Genomic DNA, 23619 nt, shown 5'->3' on the forward strand with positions numbered 1-23619 from the left:
GCCGGGGAAGAGCACGCACAGGGGGAGTGCCGGGGAAGATTGCGCACAGGGGGAGGGCCGGGGAAGATTGCGCACAGGGGGAGTGCCGGGGAAGAGCGCGCACAGGGGGAGTGCCGGGGAATAGTTGCACCTGAGCGGCAGACACCGGAAGTCTTTAGTCTTAACCCATAACGGAGAATTCAAGGTGCAGCTAAACAATCACTTTAATACTATATTCTTCTTATAAGAGAGTTGTGAGGACGTTATGACCGTTCTAGTGATATATTGCCATTAAAGTGTTACATGGAGATAAGGGCCGAGATAATTCCATATATTAGTTTAATGATATATATGAGTTAACTACTGTGTTACAAAACAGCCCGATATGCAAAACACCAGGACGGCAGCCATCTTAAATGTGAACCAAAGGAAAAGAAAGTGTGTATGTCTGTAGAAATGATGCAGGTAATGGAGCGATGCTCTGCAGGTCCCTAGTAATGGAAAGTATAAAAAAGTGACGCTCTGCAGGTCTCTGGTATTAAAACATTGGACAGAGCAATACAGCAGAACTGAAGTGAGGGTTCGAGAGTAATGATCTGCGGGTCTGGCAGGAGAAAGGTTGGTGTGAGCGATGTGTTGCAGGTCTCAGTAGCGATGGAGAGTTTAGTGGAGAGACACTAGGAATCTTTTACAGTAGAAAGTTTGATGGAGCGATGATCTGCAGGCTATGGAGCGCCTCGTGGAGCAATGCTCTGCAGTCTTTGGAGAGTCTTGTGGAATGATGATCTGCAGTCTGTGGCGAGTCTCATGGAGCAATGCTCTGCAGTGTGGAGAGTCTCATGGAGCAATGTTCTGCAGGCTTTGAAGAGCCTGAAGGAGCAATGTTCTGCAGACTTTGAAGAGCCTGATGAAGCGATGTACTGGAGGCTTTGGGGAGTCTGATGGTGCAATGTTCTGCAGGCCTTGGCAGTGTAAATTGATGATAATCCTTTAATCCCCACCAGGGATTCATTTCAAGTCGCGATGCTCTGCAGGTCTCTCACATTCCCCTCTACTCCAGCTGCTTCACTCCCCTTGTGTGTGACCCCATCACACCCTGCACCCCTCAAAGGACAGGTAAAAATCTCCGTCTGTCAGGAAAGAGACGCAAAGATCAGACGCGCAGCCCCTGTAAAGGTGACACGCTTTTGATTTAAATTGAAAGCCCCTATGAGCAGGAGCCTCGTTGCACATACATCATGTTCTCCAGGAACAGCACACGCCTGCCCCCTGATTTCACGTGTAATACATCTAGGGATAAAGAAAGGGAAAACAGGGCAGGTGTGTGCTGCTCCATGAGATGCAGAAGCCAGAAGGGTAATTAATGAGGAGTAGTATTTCAACGCTCTGCAGCCTCTCTTAATTTTCTCGGTTGATCAGTGACATCACAAATCCAAGCTCATGGTAAACCTACTATGAAGGGGGTTATCCTGCCTGGCCCTGGAACTACAAGGACCAGAATGCATTGCAGTCTAGACTTACTTTCCTGCCTGAGATCTGTGTTGATTTGCTGCGGTTGCCGGCAGATTGGCGACTGAGTGAGGCTGCGAGACAGACTCCTCTCCTCCGGCCCCAGGGTTGGCTGCTCCCCTGCTGCCTTGAGCGAGTCTACAGAGCGGTTAGCAACATAGAATATCGGAGTCTGCATGTTCTCATATGAATCGGCGTCTGTAACAACAAAGAAAGAACCCCTGAGTGTATCTGCACGTCTCCCATGGGTCCCCAAACCTCATTCATCCCATTGTCATCCCTCAGCAGACAAGGATTCTGGGTAGTGCCATACATATTAGCACTCGTAGCATCACTTTTAGTTTTGTACATGGGTTCCCTAGAGCTGGGGTGGCCAACTCCAGTCCTCAAGGGCCACCAACAGGTCAGGATTTCAGAATATCAGCACAGGGGTTTCAGTCATAATGACTGAGCCACTGATTGAGCCACCTGTGCTGAAGCAGGGATATCCTGAACCTGACCTATTGGTGGCCCTTGAGGACTGGAGTTGGCCACCCCTTCACGCCTGCTGCATTACACAGCTTGTACAGCTCAGCTTGAGACAAGGCACCTTCAAAGACAGTGCACCCAGTCAGCAGGTCCGCCACCAGGGGGAGAAGATCCAGGACTACGCTCCCAGACTTGATGGTGGAGTGGGGGGCCCGGCCGATTACCGAAGTTGAGCCCTGCTGACCAGTAGGGGCCTTACCTGTGTTGGGTCCCTGCTTAACAACCCATCCACACCCTCCGCCCCTCCCCCTTTGGTCAACAACCCAGGGCCTAAGTCAACACTTCAATCTCGGACCCTGGAAATTGTGATGGACCTGCCACTCAGGGACAGCTATGGCATCCTGGTCTAGTCGGCTTCAGCTTGATCAGTGATTCTGTATTGTAAAGCAGGTAGTGGTAGAAAACCAAACACCACTGTACAATGTACAGGGAACCGATGATCACATCTGCAACACCAAGACCCAGGCTCATGATTTGTGTACCGCTCACATCGCAGAACTAGGGTGATTCACCTGCAGCCCCCGAACCGATGGCCGCCTCAGCAGCCCCCTCTCTCCACAGTGTAGAGGGAGCCGGGATGTTGCTGTGTCGGATCATGACTTCTGCCCACTCCCTCAGCTTCTTAATGGCCATCCTCCACTGTGCTAATCACTAGTTCCCAGTGTACCAAGAGGAGCAGGACAGTATTCACCAGGAGCTCCCACCCACGGCTGCAACACCCCTTCTGCCTGGGCATGATATGTACATGTGTGGGTAATGTGCGGCACTTTTGAGGGCTCAAGTGCCGTACATGCGGCCCTTGAAGTAATGTCGCCTACGACTGTCCAAGACTGAGCACTTTTGAAAAGGTCACAATTTCATCGTCTTCTAAACCTTAAAGGAAATGGCCTTGGACGAACTATTTTTTTATGATTGAAAAGAAAAAATAATAATATTTAAAAATGATCCTGCCCCCCCCAGAAACCTATTTTTGAAAAGCAGACATGGGGACAGGAGAGCCCCTCACCTTCTTCCTGTGCTGCCGTCTCATCGGGAGTCAGGGCCTCTTTGGTCTTTAGGTAGACGGAGCCTTTCATATCCTCATACGACTGCGAGCCTGAGATACAGGGACAGAGGTCAATGCAGGACATCCCTCCGCCTGGGTCACCACACTGTAAACCAGGGCGGTGACATCAACCAATCACACTGCTTCGTTAAGCAGATCTCGCAGACCCTTTTATTGCCCCTAACAGGTAACATGCGTGGAACTTTCAGAATTGAAACTCGCTGATAGGCTTAGGCTGTTGCCATGGATATAAATAGCCTATAATATCACTCAGAGACGAGACTGTTCCATTAACTCGCAATTCATGGGGGGGAGCGCAATATTTGAATACATAAAATATGATGTCATTATTACATTCAGTGGCACATCCTTATAATAAGGTTATATTATTCCTGGTTTAGCTTTACTAATCCCAGTCCCTTCCAAAAATCGCCCCCTCTTACCACACAAATATACTCCAAATATATTTATATTGTCACCTATGGAACCTTCTTTTATTTCTTCGCTTGCATTCTCGTAACAATCTCCGTCTGAAAAAATAAAGATCAAAAGCCCAGTAATTCAGGGCCTTCTGCACCAAACAAGATTCTCTGCTAAAATCTGCATCCCGTCTCTTCCTCTCCGGCGCATGATATCATTTTACCTTCGGAACTTTCTTTATCTTCGATTTCGTCGTTGGCGTTCTCGTAACACCCTCCTACTGGAAAAAAGACAGCGGGTTTTGTCTGTCCGCGCTCTCCTATAGATCTCCTCCAGGGGCGCCCAGCTCCAGTTCTCAAGGGCCACCAACAGTCAGGGTTTAAGCCTATCCCTGCTTCAGCACAGGTGGCTCAATTAGTGGCTGTAAGCCACCTGTTAGTGGCCCTTGAGGACTGGGTTGGCCAGTCCTGTTATTCATTAAACTGAGAGTGCTTCAGTGCCCCAATGGTCACTATCTCAGTTTAATGAATAACCCGCTTGATCTCCCTTTTTGTGTCTCTACCTCTCTTTATATTCCTCACACACACACTTTCTATTCACACTCTCTCTGTTCCTTATCTTCTATTAGCATCTGTTTCCCACACTCTCTCTCTTACTGTTCTATTGACTTATTTCCCCTGTTGTAAAATATTCTCTCTTTTTACCTCTCTCCCTACTTTTCTCCTTCCCTGATTCTTCTCTTTCTCTCTATTTGCCTATCTCCTTCTCCCCCACTCTCTCTCTCTGTCTATACCTCTCTCTCCCTCTCTCCCCTCACCATCAGATTCATGATCCTCTTCGACATATTCATGATCCTCTTCGACGTTTGGTTCTAGATATGAATCTTCGCCTGTGAAAGAGACACATACTGTACTCAACACACTGGATTCTGATTCCCCTTTCTTCCCAATTGGAGGTCTTGAACGATCCTTCGAGGGCGGCTGTGACGAGCTTTGGTGACATGGTGTCTCCCTGCCGCACGCCTATATCTTCAAGTCATCTAATAGTTTCTGTGGCCTTCTTGTAAATGTTCCTTTATAATATCAATGTTCGTTTCTTCAGCACTGTCTTCTTCATACCATTAAACCAACCGAGGTGGACATTTCAGAGCGGCCAACGAACCATTACACAGTAGCTGTACTGTGTCCCATTTCAAGAGATCTCCTGATGAAACGGAGTTAGATTGGAAATAATGTGTTCATGCAGTGTAACAATGGAAAGTCACCATGGGCCATATTTACTAAGTGGTTCATCTTCCAACAAGGGTTAGTAAATATGGCCCTTTAAGTCTTATTCACTTCAATGGGGCCGTAAGGTGTCTTTTAGCATGGAAGGCGTGTTATAGAACAGCACTTCTTAGTAAACATGGTCCTGCCTGTTAACGGAGCAGAAGATTGGAGACAGGTCAGGAGCCACATGCTGAAGTCCTGCACCCTATCTAGGGTTGCGAGGTGTCCAGTATTGAACCGGACTGTCCTGTATTTGGACACTGTCCAGTAAAACATGAGGGGTAATACTGGACATGTATGTGTGTACCGGTATTACCTCTCTGGACATGTATGTGTATACTGGTATTACCTCTCTGGACATAGTGACCTGACCGGCTTTGGGGGCCGTGGGATTTCCAAGAGCAGGGAGAGAGTAGGGCTGTTGCTAGGGGGTTGGGCAGCTTCCTCCATTCTGATTGGCTGCTGCTGGGTAATGCAGCCAACCACGAGGAGGTGTCAGGAGCCTGGGGTGGGGCCATGGAGAGGAGGAAACAGCATGGACCAGTGATCGGGGTGTGTGTGTGTGCGCGCGCATCTCGAGCATGTTGCACTATTCAGCATTTTGTCCAGTATTTTTGGAGAAGCCACCTGGCCACCCTATTTGTCCCAGCGTCCCCTGTGGGAAGGCAGTTTGTAGTGTATGAGAGTTTGAGGCCGCACCTCTTACTGCCAGACTTCCAGTTTGATGTTTTCAGCCCTATAACTGCTGAGCGTTTGTCAGAGTTCCTGGTGCGTGGCAGAGAAAAACATAACCTGGTATTTAGCAGTCTCTATTTCCTCTTATGGTCTGACTGTCAGGGGCGAAACGTCCCGTGCGGGCACAGAAACCCCGGCTTCACATCCCGGCAGTACTGTATATTACAGCGCATACCAGTATATAAGCGTGTGTGGGTCAGTGTAAGTGCGTGAGTGTGTAATATATCAGTGTGTATATTACTGTGTATATCAGTGCGTATGTTACTGTGTATATCAGTGCGTATGTTACTGTGTATATCAGTGCGTATATTACTGTGTATATCAGTGTATATGTTACTGTGTACAGTATATCAGTGTGTATGTTACTGTGTATATCAGTGTGTATATTACTGTGTATATCAGTGTATATGTTACTGTGTACAGTATATCAGTGTGTATGTTACTGTGTATATCAGTGTGTATATTACTGTGTATATCAGTGTATATGTTACTGTGTACAGTATATCAGTGTGTATGTTACTGTGTATATCAGTGTGTATGTTACTGTGTACAGTATATCAGTGTGTATGTTACTGTGTACAGTATATCAGTGTGTATGTTACTGTGTATATCAGTGTGTATATTACTGTGTATATCAGTGTGTATATTACTGTGTATATCAGTGTGTATGTTACTGTGTATATCAGTGTGTATGTTACTGTGTATATCAGTGTGTATGTTACTGTGTATATCAGTGTGTATGTTACTGTGTATATCAGTGTGTATGTTACTGTGTATATCAGTGTGTATATTACTGTGTATATCAGTGTGTATGTTACTGTGTATATCAGTGTGTATAGTACTGTGTATATCAGTGTGTATGTTACTGTGTATATCAGTGTGTATGTTACTGTGTATATCAGTGTGTATGTTACTGTGTATATCAGTGTGTATGTTACTGTGTATATCAGTGTGTATGTTACTGTGTATATCAGTGTGTATGTTACTGTGTATATCAGTGTATATGTTACTGTGTATATCAGTGCGTATGTTACTGTGTATATCAGTGTGTATGTTACTGTGTATATCAGTGTGTCTGTGGATGGGGGAAATATTTTGTAAGCACAAATTCGAACTCCTTCGCTCCCATAGTGGCCAATAGCATGCACAGCGATGTAAAACTATACAGACTGATATAACAACATGCAGAGCGATATAATAACATGCACAGCAATGTAAAACTATACAGACTGATATAACAACATGCAGAGCAATATAATAACATGCAGAGCAATATAATAGCATGCAGAGCAATATAATAACATGCAGAGTGATATAATACCATGCAGCACAATATAATAACATGCAGAGCAATATAATAACACGCAGAGCAATATAATACCATGCAGAGCAATATAATAACATGCAGAGCAACATAATAACATGCAGAGCAATATGATACCATGCAGCACAATATAATAACATGCAGAGCAATATAATACCATGCAGCACAATATAATAACATGCAGAGCAATATAATACCATGCAGAGCAATATAATACCATGCAGAGCAATATAATAACATGCAGAGCAATATAATAACATGCACAGCAATGTAAAACTATACAGACTGATATAACAACATGTAGAGCAATATAATAACATGCAGAGCAATGTAATAACACGCAGAGCAATATAATACCATGCAGAGCAATATAATAACATGCAGAGCAATATAATAACATGCAGAGCAATATAATACCATGCAGAGCGATATAATAACATGCAGAGCGATATAATACCATGCAGCACGATATAATAACATGCAGAGCAATATAATAACATGCAGAGCAATATAATAACATGCAGAGCAATATAATACCATGCAGAGCAATATAATAACATGCAGAGCAACATAATAACATGCAGAGCAATATAATAACATGCAGAGCAATATGATACCATGCAGTACAATATAATAACATTCAGAGCAAGGAGCAAGCGGGGGAGCGGGCGGGGGAGTAAGCGGGCGGGGGAGCAAGCGGGGGATAAATAAATAATGTAATAAAAATAATGTAAATAATGTAATAATGAGACTAAATAATAAATACAATAATTAACCCCGCTCCCCCCCCACCCCCCAGCAATTTCAGCAGCCAATCAATGAAAAGGTCTGGACATTGATTGGCTGCTGAAGCTGACGTCGCGCTGCTGCAGCCGGGAATCACACTTTTGAAAGACTCCAGCTACAGCAGCAGCGACGACGACGCGCTTCGCAGCCAATGGTAGTTTCAACAATGAACACTACCAGTGGCCGCCAGGGGTTGGTGATGGACGCGCGCGCACAAAAGCGTGCACACGTCGCGTAGCGCTATGTGTGCTCCAGCCCTTATATAGGGACGCTTCCCCAATTTGCTGTCTAGTGTCAGGGACACGGTGAAGACGCCGCACGGTGATCGCGGCCTGTGGTCTGGGACCAGACCATCTCCGTTGCAAGAGACTGGTGATATTATCCACGCCGGAATTCACCCCACACGGAGGCGGACGCCATCGCGGACGACGACAACGTTGGATCAGACGGATCCCTTTGTTCATCGGCATTACCCGGGTGCTGGAGCCCCGGGCAGGTACCCAACTAAGTGCACCAACACATCACGGGATAGCGCTACCTACCACACTTTTGGGTGGGCCCTGACGTTGGGGCAGACGAAACTCAGGGTGCCGGTGCCAAGCATCCTATGTATTTTGGGGACACTCATTGGTGGTACGGGGCTGGGCCTATCACACTGTGTGGTACAGGGCACCGTTTTACTGTGTTCAGTTAAGGTTGTTGTTATATACCTGCCTGTGTGTAGTATTGTTACAGGTGGAGGCGCTGCACCGAGACGAACCCGATATCACCCAGGCTCCCAGTGGCGGAGGCTCAGGCCTCCTGGTTGCCATACAGGTAATAAATAGCATTACCGGGTAGTTCCTTCCCAGGTACGGGGCAACAGGGGCTACGATAGAAGAAATTATTCCGAAAGGTGTCAATTGAACTGGATTTAAACCATGAAATGTGACCCCCCTCCCCCCCCCCCGCTGTCGCTGTGACTTCCACTCACCCTCCGACTGATCCAGGAAGGAACTCTTATTTGAGCAGCTATCACAATGGTTTCCTTTAGGAGTAATCTCGGTTAGGTTCTGATATGTGAGTTCCTGTGGCTTCGGGGCCGTGCCTGGCAGGGAGGGGGGCAGAGAGGCAGAAACGGAATTCATTAAGGTCTCATACGCTCCGTTTATGTGCTGTGTTCCAAACGCGCTCAGGTTTCTTATATCATAAAGAAGCTCTTTTTATGTACAGTTATATGGCTTGCTTTGCCAATTGGGGCAGCTACTCCGGATGATACTATACATCTCATATGCACTGACCGTGGCCCCTTGCAGATACACTTACAATAACACCCCCCTACGCACCCTAGTGTCTCTGTAAGTTCTCCCTACGTACCACTTAGATTGTAAGCTCTTCAGGGGATGGGACTTCTTGTCCTAATATTACTTTTATTTCCATTATGTCACGTGTATTATTGCTATATAAATAAAGTAGCAAAGTATCACAGGGCCCATCGGATTTTTAGAACTAGTTATTAGCGATGATTCGACCTGATGGGGTCTTTATCAGTTGGCGAGCCACTTTATCACTTGATAAAGACCACTTCGTGTCGAAACGTCGCTTTAAAAATTGGCTAATAAATAGTTATAAAAATCTGCGCCCCATGTAACGCTCCCCAACTCCTCCTACTGACTCTCTTGCACACTCGCCCTCTTCTTTTGACAATGCACATTTTCATTTTGTGCACACACACACACACTCTTCTCTCCCACAGGCCGTACACGCACACGCTCTGCTCTTGCACACTCACCTTCCACTTGGCTGAGAGTGTACAGATTCCTTGCTGTGCTGACCTTAACGAAACTGAAGTAGATACAGGAGATTGAAATGAGATTTAAACAGCATCAGAGGCCTGGGAGAAACAGGGCCAGGCAATAAGGCACCAAGTGTATGGCCACTAACAGGAATAAGGGGTCTAATCACTTAGCATTGCTTAGTACATATGGCTCTGTGTGTAAACACGCTTTGTGGCTCCGTATACAAGATGTGTGTCTGTATACAAGTTGTGTGTACGTATACAAGTTGTGTGTCCGTATAAAAGTTGTGTGTCTGTATACAAGTTGTGTGTCCGTATATAAGTTGTGTGTCCGTATATAAGTTGTGTGTCTGTATACAAGTTGTGTGTCTGTATACAAGTTGTGTGTCTGTATACAAGTTGTGTGTCTGTATACAAGTTGTGTGTCTGTATACAAGTTGTGTGTCTGTATATAAGTTGTGTCTGTACACAAGATGTGTGTGTATAACACCATTTACCTTATGTGTGTCTTTTTTTTTTCCGTGCGCTCTGTAAAAAAGATAGAAAGAAATCATTTGCACACATACCGTACATATATACACAAGCACACATACTGTACATATATACACATGCACACATACTGTACATATATACACATGCACACATACCGTACATATATACACATGCACACATACCGTACATATATACACATGCACACATACCGTACATATATACACTTGCACACATACTGTACATATATACACTTGCACACATACCGTACATATATACACACATGCACACATACTGTACATATATACACATGCACACATACTGTACATATATACACTTGCACACATACCGTACATATATACACACATGCACACATACTGTACATATATACACATGCACACATACTGTACATATATACACATGCACACATACTGTACATATATACACAAGCACACATACTGTACATATATACACATGCACACATACTGTACATATATACACATGCACACATACTGTACATATATACACATGCACACATACTGTACATATATACACAAGCATACATACTGTACATATATACACATGCACACATACTGTACATATATACACTTGCACACATACCGTACATATATACACACATGCACACATACTGTACATATATACACATGCACACATACTGTACATATATACACATGCACACATACTGTACATATATACACAAGCATACATACAGTACATATATACACATGCACACATACAGTACATATATACACATGCACACATACCGTACATATATACACACATGCACACATACTGTACATATATACACAAGCACACATACTGTACATATATACACAAGCACACATACTGTACATATATACACAAGCACACATACTGTACATATATACACTTGCACACATACTGTACATATATACACTTGCACACATACTGTACATATATACACTTGCACACATACTGTACATATATACACATACTGTACATATATACACATACTGTACATATATACACATGCACACATACTGTACATATATACACATACTGTACATATATACACATACTGTACATATATACACATGCACACATACTGTACATATATACACAGCATTATACAGGGAGAAACACACAATAACATAGTTAAACACACAGAGACAAACACTGACATGGTAAATGACTGAGACACACACAGGGTAACACAAAGCACAATATTGTATAGTTCACAGACATGCTTACAGAATAATGCAGTTTAACTCAATATACCACGTATACTGTTTGCAAAGAAGGGAAGCACGCAAACGTGTACGCAAATAGTGCAAAACACTGCAAATACATTATAACACACAAACTCACAGACACATAACACAGGCACATATACACATTATAACACTCCGGCACATATGCACAATATAACACAGATTCACATACACAATATAACACACAAACTTACAGACACATTATAACACTCAGGCACATATACACACACACACAATACACAGGCACGTATACAGTACATATTACAACACAGATTCACATACTGTACACATTATAACACACCGGTATATATACACATTATAGCACATAGGCTCACATACATATTATAACACACAGGCAAATATACACATTTTTACACAAGGTACATATACACATTATAACACAGAATCACATACACATTATAACACACAGGTACATATACACATTATAACACAAAATCACATACAAATTATAACACACAAACTGACAGACACATTATAACACACAAGTACAGTACGTATACACATTATAACAGAATCACATACACATTATAACAAAAAGACTCCCACACATTATAACACACAAGCAATACGGAAAACACAATATAACCCCCAGGCACATATAGTATACCCTGTACACAGTCAGATATATACACAGTATATCACACACCCCGCCTCCTGTGTAGGTAACAGCCAGTGAGGGCAGCGCAGAAGACTAAATAACACAATGTAACAACCACAATAATCCAGTGTCTGTCCGTCACAAATGTGTGCCAACCTGCCAGGAAACACAGAGGGCGAGCGTCAGAAAGACGAGTGAGGGTGCAACACGTGGGAGTTTGTGTATAGTGAGTGTGTGCTATGAGTGTGTGACTGCGATGAGTTTGCGTGTAACAAGTTCTTCAGTGTAGATTGAGCAGACCAAAAAAAAGAGAATTTTAACTGTATCTGGCCCTTATTAATGTAAAAAAATGGAAAAGATAGGTGGGATAATACCATTTATTGGACACACTAAAGTTAACAGTGTACAAGCACTGGCGGAACAAGTGAATTCACCGGGCTACACGCTACCCAAACAACGCGTGTCAGGTTCGGTCCTGAAGAAGCATCTGGTGATGCGAAACGCGTTGTTCGGGTAGTGTGTACCTTCTTGATTCATGCCAGCCTCCGTAGCGTTCCATCACAGCCACACTCCAGCCCTGCACACCGGATGCGGTGCACACAGGAGCCATGGTGAGACGCGGATCGGGACAGACAGGAGCACCCTTCGTATGTTATATATATGTAAGTCTTTCGCAGCACTTGTGTGTGCAATAAATGATTGTTTTAACCGCACCATCTGGATATTTGTCATCCATACGGGTCATCGCTTCCACCACGAGGGTCTCCCCACACAGAGGGACGGGATCACCAGGGAAAGACACCCTATTGAAGCACAGACTTACACAGGGCCGTGTAAGTCCATTTGTCCACTAAAATTACATTTTCCATCACCCAGCTCCCTTTTGTATGGTGCTTATAATTATATGGTATGTAGTGTGATCTACCTAGTAACCCAGACCAGCCCTACCGCGTCCTATTTCACTCAGGATCACCCACTGTGCTGCTCTTGTGTTGTCCCGAGCTACTTTGCCGGTTATATACTAATCCGTGTATTCTTTCTATGTTTTCTCCACCTGTTTGCGCTCCCCTGCTCCATTCCTTGCACCATTTGAGGATCGTGGGGCCGAACCTCCTCAGGTTGAGCTGCGTCTCATCTACTGGGCCAGTATCATATATATAAAAATATTTTTCTCTTACAGCGCATTACGTTTATTACGTTTGATATCACGTTTTAATACGTTATCGCACCTATTTTACCATATTCTAACATATTTCATCTTATTGTATGGTATACACCTCTATGTTTTAGTTTGGAGCGCCCCAGTTTTTTCCTAGCAATGTGTGACACACGTGCTTTGTTAAATGTCCCTTTGTGTCTTGTATGTACAACTCAATGGGTTTGTGTGCAGTCCTAAATGGGTGCACTAAACAGTGTATCATTGTGTGCGTGTCTAATACTCGCATCCTCCCTTGTACACAGTGTATAGTGCGCTTGGTGTGTCATACAGTATGTGTTTAATATTTTGGCAGGGATAAAAGTCCAAAAAAAGCAAAAAAATGTCAGGCATTCAGTGTCGGCGTGTATATAACGGTGTATAGACATGTTTGGGTCTGTGTGTACCTGTGTACATGTGAGGCTGCATGTGAAGATCTGTATATAACGGTGTATAGACATGTTTGGGTCTGTGTGTACCTGTGTACATGTGAGGGTGCATGTGCAGATCTATATATAACAGTATATAGACATGTTTGGGTCTGTGTGTACCTGGGTACATGTGAGGGTGCATATGCAGATCTGTATATATCTGTGATTAGACAGTGTATGTGTGTGTATTAGTACATCTGTATATGTATTAGTGTGTGTAGCAGTGCGTCTGTATGTGTATCAGTATGTGTGTATTAGTGTGTGTGTGTGTGTGTATGTATGTCTATCAGTGTCTATATGTCAGTGCGTCTGTACAGTATACGTATCAGTTTGTGTGTCTCAGTGCGTCTGTATGTGTATCAATGTGTGTGTGTATCTGTGCGTGTATCAGTGTGTGTGTGTGTGTATCGTGTCTGTATGTGTCAGTGTGTGTGTATGTGTCAGTGCGTGTGTGTATCATTGGATCTGTATGTGTATCAATGTATCAGTGTGTCTGTATGTATCAGTGCGTGTGTGTATCATTGTGTCTGTATGTATATCAGTGTGTGTATCAATGTATTTGTGTGTCTGTATGTGTCAGTGTGTGCGCGTGTGTATGTGTCAGTGCATGTGTGTATCATTGGATCTGTATGTGTATCAATGTATCAGTGTGTCTGTATGTATCAGTGCGTGTGTGTATCATCGTGTCTGTATGTATATCAGTATGTGTATCAATGTATTTGTGTGTCTGTATGTGTCAGTGTGTGCGCGTGTGTATGTGTCAGTGCATGTGTGTATCATTGGATCTGTATGTGTATCAATGTATCAGTGTGTCTGTATGTATCAGTGCGTGTGTGTGTATCATTGTGTCTGTATGTATATCAGTGTGTGTATCAATGTATCCGTGTGTCTGTATGTGTCAGTGTGTGCACGTGTGTATGTGCCAGTGCGTCTGTATGTGTAGTTTTTAGCGTGTCATTGTGTATATAGTTAGTGTGTCTCACCTGTTATGTGGGATAACCCCTCATACCCCATAAGCTCTGTGACATTCAGCTCCACGCTCTCCCGCCGCCCCCCTTGGGTGCAGAGGTACGTCCCGGCGTCTTCTGGGGTGACAGACGTAATATAGAGCTCTGACTTCCCCTCGCTGAGCGTCACGTGGAACCGCCCGGCTCCCTGCCCTCTCCTGACCCTCAGCATGTCCTCCGAGTTTTTAGCCCAGGACAGACTGGTCCAGCTTTCCGGGGCTCTGCAACGTAGAAACACCTCGCCCTCAGGGCCAAAGGTCAAACTGGGCGACCCTGCACGCAAAGAGACAACGGGGTCAAGCCGCGCTGTACCTCTAGGACTGGACTCGCACCGCGTGGACTAAACTGCTTCCCCCCTTCACTGCCAGAGGGGGCTTGCGGCGCATCGTGATGCGCGAGAGGGAGGCGGCGTGGATCTCAACCAATCGCAGCGGGTCACAGCCTTCATTATTAATTCCAACGAGTGCGCTCGTGTGAGGTAATAACTTTCTGTGTTTCATATATCAATAAATTACTAAATATCGATAGGATGATCCCGCTAACGTATCCCAGGTAATGGTCCTCGCGGCCCCCTCTGTGTGCCGCCATGTTCTGCGTCTCTCTGCTGTCCGGCTGTCACCTCCTGTGAGGTCATTTATGGCTCTGCCAGTGACAGGAGCTGGGTGTTGGAAACATCTAATTTCAAAGCTGCAACATGGCCCATTTTGGGTATAATAATAATAATATTCTTGTATAACGCTGACAGTATACGTAGCGCTGTTCATACATTTTTTTTGCAGGCTCGAGTTCCCGCCCCGTACAGCTTGCAATCTATTTTAGGTGGCCGAGGCACAGGGAGATAAAGTAACTTTTCCAAGGTCACATGGATCTGACACCGGGATTCGAATAATTCTGCTTCAAACTCAGTGTCATTGTTTGCAGAGCTCTGGGGATCGGGTTAGCTGCCAGTTTTACTTCCTGGACATTTAAACGACCATCCAATAGGAAGACGGAACGTCATCCCCCACAATGACATCGCAGCGTTCTATTGGCTCGCAAGACCCATGAGATTTGGTGGCCATTTTGATTTGTGTAGAGGGGGAGCAGAAACCCTGGCAACAAAACTGGGACGATAGTTACTGGTTTAGCTGCCGCTGTCTTTGCTCCCTATACGGAAATCAGATCTTACCCCTGCCCGTGATGTTAAGGATATAAGAGTTTAATGAGCGGTTGTCCGCCGAGCAAGTGTATATCCCGGTGTCCCCCAGGCTCAGGTTTCTGAAGATCAGGAGCAACGGGGTCTGGAACTCGCGGATCACAGGTTTCGCCTCCAGCGTCACCCAGGTGTCATCGCGCTCTCCCTCCATCTGCCATTTTAACTTCAGCGGGTAATCTACTTCGCCACAGGGCAGCAAGGCGTATCCTAGCGCGTCACAAGGTGATATGTTAATACATGTACATGCAGATGGTAGCAGGTATCAAAGTGCAGGGTATGAAGTAAAACAAAATGCAATATAGTGCAATATATCAAAAATAAAGATTGAAACATAGAAAAAGGTCAGTGTGACTTTGTAAATGGTTGCTATAGAAACAAAAAATGCTTGTTACATAATAATACATTAAAAATGTAATTCCGAGTTTTTTTTTTAAATGCAACAAGTATTTTCTCATAGTACAGAACTGATTTATTAAAAAAATAATAATAATAATAATACATGTAGCCTATTGCTTGGTCTGCAGCTTTAAGCAAATTAAATAGAGATTATTTGTTTCTTATTTATGTAAAATTTGATTTTTAACATCTCTTTCTATTTTAGCCTTGTTGCTATCTTTTGATATTTCTTTTCTATTATATTTATTTAAAATGTAACTATATGTAAATTGTTATTTTTTGCTGCACAACTGTGATTGGCTCCGTTTTTGCGCTGTGATATCTATAGACAATAAAAGGGATTAAGTTTCCGTGATGAAAGAACTTTAAGTGTTTCGGTTCGGGGTTTTGCTGGAACTTGCCCTCACGGCCATCTTGGTTCCTGGCAGCCTCCTACTTAAGGCTGTACTTCCTACAGGAAGTTACCGAGCAAAGGTTCCTGTTTGTCTTCAGTTCCGGCCATGTTACCTTATATCTCCTGTCCTCTTGCCTGTGGATTCCCTATTGCCAACCCCTGCCTGTGACCCCGACCTTGCATCTCTGGCGCCTGCCTTAATCCTCTGCCTGCATTTCAACTACGATAACTCTAATGGGACTCTGTCCCCTGGGGTGCTGAATATATAGCTTACCTTAGCCATGCAGGTCCGCTTCCTGATCTGAGATGAAAACCGTTATAAGAAGGCCTGATGAAGCTCTCTGTAGCGTGAAACGCGTCGGATATCTGTATGTAACAGATTCCCATACGGCTGAGCAGTGACACTTGTTTCCAGTATCAATTGGACTCCATTTTAATTTCTCCCCACCTCCGTTGGTGACGTCATCATCCTGCATCGGGCCGCAGACGCTAGCTGATCAGGCGAGGAGACTGAGTTCCACGAGTGACCAAGCATTCCATCCTCTTGACTCTTTGTAGTCCAGAAGCGACTGTTACTTTGTGAATTCTTGAGTGTAATACTATCACCTAAACCTTCATTTTTTAACGTTATTGCACATTTATTGCCTTCTCTTTGTTTATATATACGGGTGGTGTTCACTTTTTTACCCACCATAACTTATTTAATGTGCGGTTGAAATCTATCCCAGCTTTAAATTGCACAGCCAGTATAACCATCACTCTGATGAGACCCAAAGGGTCGAAACAGCCATCTGTGGGTGGGTTTACTGGCTCTACACTTCTGTACTCCAGGATGTGTAGAAAAAGCTGTGTGATACGGCAGGCATAAGCTTTTACTTATTTATAACAACATTTATATAGCGCCCTCATCCTGGGCGCTGCACATCAGTTATTAAACACTGGTGGGGTTACATATGGAACCTTTCATGTGATGGGCATACAGTACAGTAATTGTTAAGATATCTTTGTGGGGTGAGCAGGGGTGGGAACATTATGGTCAGGCTATGGGTTAGGTGCATTAAGAGCTTGCTTGGTTGGGGAGCAGGGGTGGGAACATTATGGTTGGGTTATGGGTTAGGTGCATTAAGAGCTTGCTTGCTTGGGGAGCAGGGGTGGGAACATTAAGGTTGGGTTATGGGTTAGGTGCATTGAGAGCTTGCTTGGTTGGTGGGTAGGGGTGGGAACATTAAGGTTGGGTTATGGGTTAGGTGCATTAAGAGCTTGCTTGGTTGGTGGGTAGGGGTGGGAACATTAAGGTTGGGTTATGGGTTAGGTGCATTAAGAGCTTGCTTGGTTGGGGAGCAGGGGTGCGAACATTATGGTTGGGTTATGGGTTAGGTGCATTAAGAGCTTGCTTGCTTGGGGAGCAGGGGTGGGAACATTAAGGTTGGGTTATGGGTTAGGTGCATTGAGAGCTTGCTTGGTTGGTGGGTAGGGGTGGGAACATTAAGGTTGGGTTATGGGTTAGGTGCATTAAGAGCTTGCTTGGTTGGTGGGTAGGGGTGGGAACATTGTGGTCGGGTTATGGGTTAGGTGCATTGAGAGCTTGCTTGGTTGGTGGGTAGGGGTGGGAACATTAAGGTTGGGTTATGGGTTAGGTGCATTAAGAGCTTGCTTGGTTGGGGAGCAGGGGTGGGAACATTATGGTTGGGTTATGGGTTAGGTGCATTAAGAGCTTGCTTGCTTGGGGAGCAGGGGTGGGAACATTAAGGTTGGGTTATGGGTTAGGTGCATTGAGAGCTTGCTTGGTTGGTGGGTGGGGGTGGGAACATTAAGGTTGGGTTATGGGTTAGGTGCATTAAGAGCTTGCTTGGTTGGTGGGTAGGGGTGGGAACATTGTGGTCGGGTTATGGGTTAGGTGCATTGAGAGCTTGCTTGGTTGGTGGGTAGGGGTGGGAACATTGTGGTCGGGTTATGGGTTAGGTGCATTGAGAGCTTGCTTGGTTGGTGGGCGGGGGTGGGAACATTGTGGTCGGGTTATGGGTTAGGTGCATTGGGAGCTTGCTTGGTTGGGGAGCAGGGGTGGGAACATTATGGTCGGGTTATGGGTTAGGTGCATTGAGAGCTTGCTTGGTTGGTGGGCGGGGGTGGGAACATTGTGGTCGGGTTATGGGTTAGGTGCATTGGGAGCTTGCTTGGTTGGGGAGCAGGGGTGGGAACATTATGGTCAGGCTATGGGTTAGGTGCATTGAGAGCTTGCTTGGTTGGGGAGCAGGGGTGGGAACATTAAGGTCGGGTTATGGGTTAGGTGCATTAAGAGCTTGCTTGGTTGGGGAGCAGGGGTGGGAACATTAAAGTCGGGTTATGGGTTAGGTGCATTAAGAGCTTGCTTGGTTGGGGAGCAGGGGTGGGAACATTAAGGTCGGGTTATGGGTTAGGTGCATTGAGAGATTGCTTGGTTGTGGAGCAGGGGTGGGAACATTATGGTCGGGTTATGGGTTAGGTGCATTGAGAGCTTGCTTGGTTGGTGGGGTTCAGGTCAGCTCTCTGGATTTAGTCATGTCGATGGGGACAGTGCAGGCGATTGGATCGGTGAGTGACTTTGGAGGGTTTTGGAAAGACTTTAGGAAGGGGTGACGGTAGGGGAGATCATGGGCATTGGGGAGGGTGGGGTGAGGGAGGAGGTGGGATAGAATGAGGTTAATGGGGGACCCTGGAATGTGATGGAGAAGAGATGTGTTTTGGGTTGGCTTCTGAAGCTGGTTAGGGAGGGGACGATTGGATGTGGTGGGGGAGCTTGTTATATCGGTGCATGTCAAAATGGATAAGAAGCAAAAGGTGACCCTGTGTGCTCATTTGCATGTCATTACCCAGAATCCCTTGCTGCAGAGGAAGCACTGTATGCTAAGAGATAATGGGGAAAAGTAGGGATCCAGACCTGTCTGAGACATGTGAATGTGCTCACATGTGATATTTTTATTTCTATTTTCAAAAAAGGGAAAGAGGCTTTATGTTATAAAGCATTTCCCCAGCAAGAAGCACATTAGTGGTGCACACCTAGGCTATTCAAACTTAACATTTATTTATGCCATGGTTAAAATAATAATACACATATATAATAAACTTAGTATCAAAAATTAGACTGTGTGTATCGTGTTATTAAAAGGTAAAGTTGGTAAAGGGGTGCAAATATAAGACTCCGTTAGGAATACATATCCATCAATGTAATATTGGTCATAGGATATTTATATATAGTAATCCTACAACGATGGATACGTGTATCCTACTGTATGCCATAACTGGAAATGGGCTGACAGGAACACGTTACCAAACAAATTGATCCTACCACAGATGTAATGGGGTTAAGGGTGTTAATGTCTAATTGGATATCCTGACAGCTGGAAGGTTGTATCAGGCTGCTAGCAAGCACCGCCGTGTGCTAGATTGTTACAAGTTTCTATCAGTATCACTTTTGTTTGAACCTGGGTATATACAGCAAGCATTGCTTGAGCATATAAATGTTACTGAATACCTTGCTAACTCTTTGTTAGGACGATCTATTGGGACAGGAATCAGCCTATTTTTGACCTTATGACATGATTGTACTGTAGCAGTTGTATATCAGTGGGTCACCAACATAGGATTAATCCACTTACCTCTCACCATTTATTGTGTTGTGCATTGCACCCGAATATAGGGCACTGGTCACTCTATCTATTACAAATGGTAATCTTTATATTACAAGTAGATGAGTGTAAAATTATACAGTGATGTTAGAACTGTGCCATTATGTTTATGGCGTTTATATATTGTGAGATTAATTAACAACCTATAAAACCACATTAGGCACTATTGGCAGTTATATCAAGGTGTGTATGCCCAAATAGACACAGTCTATGGTGAGCAATTAGGTATACTGTGTTGTTGACCCACTTTCTGTTTCACAATATCTAGTGTCATACGGTCGGGATATCCAATTAGACATTAACACCCTTAACCCCATTACATCTGTGGTAGGATCAATTTGTTTGGTAACGTGTTCCTGTCAGCCCATTTCCAGTTATGGCATACAGTAGGATACACGTATCCATCGTTGTAGGATTACTATATATAAATATCCTATGACCAATATTACATTGATGGATATGTATTCCTAACGGAGTCTTATATTTGCACCCCTTTACCAACTTACCTTTTAATAACACGATACACACAGTCTAATTTTTGATACTAAGTTTATTATATATGTGTATTATTATTTTAACCATGGCATAAATAAATGTTAAGTTTGAATAGCCTAGGTGTGCACCACTAATGTGCTTCTTGCTGGGGAAATGCTTTATAACATAAAGCCTCTTTCCCTTTTATGAAAATACATTTCAAATCAGCACATAGGTAGCACCCGGTATCCACTTTGATACCTCAGGCTAAATTCAAATCTACACAAGTGTTAAATATACTCATCAGTGAGCGATATATTTCATATTGTTGTTGTGATATTTTTATTTGCTTTATATATTTGAAGATTCTTCTGCGCAACATCTGAAAATGGCTACTGATTAGAGATTGTCCCTACATGTGTACCTACCACACACGGGTGGGTTACACGTGTACCTACCACACACGGGTGGGTTACACGTGAACCTACAACACACGGGTGGGTTACTGTACTTCCTATTTTTGAACTTATTCAATGTTCCAATCTTGTTAGTTTCTTGTCCATGCCTTGCACTACATTGCGTTTTGTGTTATTTCATACCCTGGGAGTTTTGCGATACCCGCTACCATTACCGATTGCGGTGTGTTAAGGAAACGTCTGGTTCCCTCGGAGCGGCACTCCTTCCAGAGGGTGGATTTGTATTTTATTCACCGGGTGAGTTTTATTCATTGATGTGATCACGTTAAGCTATAGTACACCCACACTATTCACGTGGATTGGTTATATACCTTGCAATCCCTTACACAAGCGCATCTTTTGCACCTGCCCTTTTTCCTGCACTCCTGTACATAAAGATGGAGCAGGACTTGCTATTTTCAAGTTGCTGCATCAGGACTTTATCCGGAGCTGTGCATATAAATGAGCAATACAGGCAATATCTTACGTGTGTGTGCTTTTTTTGTTGTTGCTTTTTTTAAAATAAATCAGGTCTGTAGTATTAGATAATACTTTAAAAAAAATGTAATTCAACTCTTAATGCCATTTTAAATGAGTTTTCATATACTGACCAACCTTTGATTTCTATAGCAGGTTTTAACCCACCTCCCCAGCAGTGCAAGATCTTTGCCACACTTTCCTGTTTGGGATAATTTGTTGCCAATGTTCCCAGCAGTTTGAGCTGCAAACTGTAAACAATAGATGTCACCTTAATAACAAGAATACATTGTAGCTGCTGAGTTGCACTGACTGAAGGATTGATTGAAACTGAAATCGATCGGCAGCTTAGGTAATTAGCTATCAATAAAGCAGGGGGCACATGGAGTCACACACAGAGCAGGGAGCACAGGGAGACACACAGAGCAGGGAGTCACAGAGCAGGGAGCACAATAAGTTAGAGCAGGGAGCACAGGGAGTCACACACACAGAGCAGGGAGCACAGGGAGTCACACACACAGAGCAGGGAGCACAGGGAGTCACACACACAGAGCAGGGAGCACAGGGAGTCACACACACAGAGGTGGGAGCACAGGGAGACACACACAGAGCAGGGAGTCACAGAGCAGGGAGCACAATAAGTTAGAGCAGGGAGCGCAGGGAGTCACACACACAGAGCAGGAAGTCACAGAGCAGGGAGCACAATAAGTTAGAGCAGGGAGCACGGGGAGTCACACACACAGAGCAGGGAGCACAGGGAGTCACACACAGAGCAGGGAGTCACAGAGCAGGGAGCACAATAAGTTAGAGCAGGGAGCACGGGGAGTCACACACACAGAGCAGGGAGCACAGGGAGTCACATACAGAGCAGGGAGCACAGGGATTCAAACACACAGAGCAGGGAGCACAGGGAGTCACACACAGAGTAGGGAGCACAGGGAGTCACACACAGAGCAGAGGTCACGGAGTCCAACACACAAAGCAGGGAGCACAGGGAGTCAAACACACAGAGCAGGGAGCACAGGGAGTCACACACACAGAGCAGGGAGCACAGGGAGTCACACACACAGAGCAGGGAGCACAGGGAGTCAAACACAGAGCAGGGACCACAGGGAGTCACACACACAGAGCAGAGAGCACAGGGAGTCACACGCACAGAGCAGAGAGCACAGGGAGTCACACGCACAGAGCAGGGAGTCACACACAGAGCAGGGAGCACAGGGAGTCACACACACAGCAGGGAGCAGAGGGATTCACACACACAGAGCAGGGGGCACAGGGAGTCAAACACACAGAGCAGGGGGCACAGAGAGTCAAACACACAGAGCAGGGAGGCACACACAGAGCAGGGTGCATCAGGGAGTCAAACACAGAGTAGGGAGCACAGGGAGTCACACACAGAGCAGGGGGGCACAGGGAGTCACACACACAGAGCAGGGCGCACAGGGAGTCACACACAGAGCAGGGGGCACAGGGAGTCACACACAGAGCAGGGGGCACAGGGAGTCACACACAGAGCAGGGAGCACAGGGAGTCACACACACAGAGCAGGGAGCACAGAGAGTCACACACACAGAGCAGGGGGCACAGGGAGTCACACACACAGCAGGGGGCACAGAGAGTCACACACAGAGCAGGGGGCACAGGGAGTCACACACAGAGCAGGGAGCACAGGGAGTCACACACACCGAGCAGGGGGCACAGGGAGTCACACACACAGCAGGGAGCACAGGGTCCCACAGTAGGGTCACACTGTGGGGAGCACAGGGAGTCACCGAGCAGGGATGACAGGGATTCACACCCTCTCCTACCTGCAGCATGCACAGTGACCGTCTTGGGGTCCTCTGATATTTGAGGGGATGAGGGGGAGCAGAGACAGAGAAACAGGAGCAGCAGCATCCTGCCCTGACCCCCTGCACAGGACGTGTGTGGCAGAGGAGGCAGAGGAAGCAGTGATGAGCACAGGCTCACTGGAGTGTGCACTTCTCAGCAGCAGCTCCCCAGAGAGGTCTCACGGTGCAGCAGCTGGGGCCGAGTATGAGAGACCAGAGGGGACAGGGAGGAAGGGGGAGGCAATTTTATTCTTCCCACCAACCCCAAAACTTACATATCTTCACACTTAAGATCTAAAGCAGAACCAAGAAGGAGAACTGAGTTAGAACGAGACACTCGGGCATAAG

General features: G+C 45.2%; 1 protein-coding gene across 9 annotated transcripts; it reads right to left on the reverse strand.

Moving 5' to 3' along the window:
• Positions 1 to 301: 301 nt before the first annotated feature.
• On the reverse strand, positions 302 to 23473 carry CD19 (CD19 molecule). Of its 9 annotated transcripts, none has more exons than XM_075566449.1 (13): positions 23251 to 23472; positions 15552 to 15785; positions 14360 to 14656; positions 11799 to 11906; positions 9869 to 9899; positions 9366 to 9418; positions 8568 to 8681; positions 4299 to 4370; positions 3705 to 3758; positions 3505 to 3591; positions 3023 to 3112; positions 1501 to 1686; positions 302 to 1109 (listed from the first exon to the last, which is right to left on the reverse strand). In XM_075566449.1, the coding sequence occupies exons 1-13, from the start codon at positions 23336 to 23338 to the stop codon at positions 1069 to 1071; spliced, it is 1455 nt and encodes a 484-aa protein (XP_075422564.1). In that variant the 5' UTR covers positions 23339 to 23472; the 3' UTR covers positions 302 to 1068. The 9 variants fall into 9 exon arrangements, with proteins under 9 accessions (XP_075422564.1, XP_075422563.1, XP_075422566.1 ...); XM_075566448.1 differs by having other exon boundaries at positions 3705 to 3761; XM_075566451.1 differs by having other exon boundaries at positions 3541 to 3591; positions 23251 to 23471.
• Between the last annotated feature and the right edge of the window lie 146 nt (positions 23474 to 23619).

Source organism: Ascaphus truei, chromosome 11 (assembly GCF_040206685.1).
Source record: "Ascaphus truei isolate aAscTru1 chromosome 11, aAscTru1.hap1, whole genome shotgun sequence".
Classification (NCBI taxonomy): Eukaryota; Metazoa; Chordata; class Amphibia; order Anura; family Ascaphidae; genus Ascaphus; species Ascaphus truei.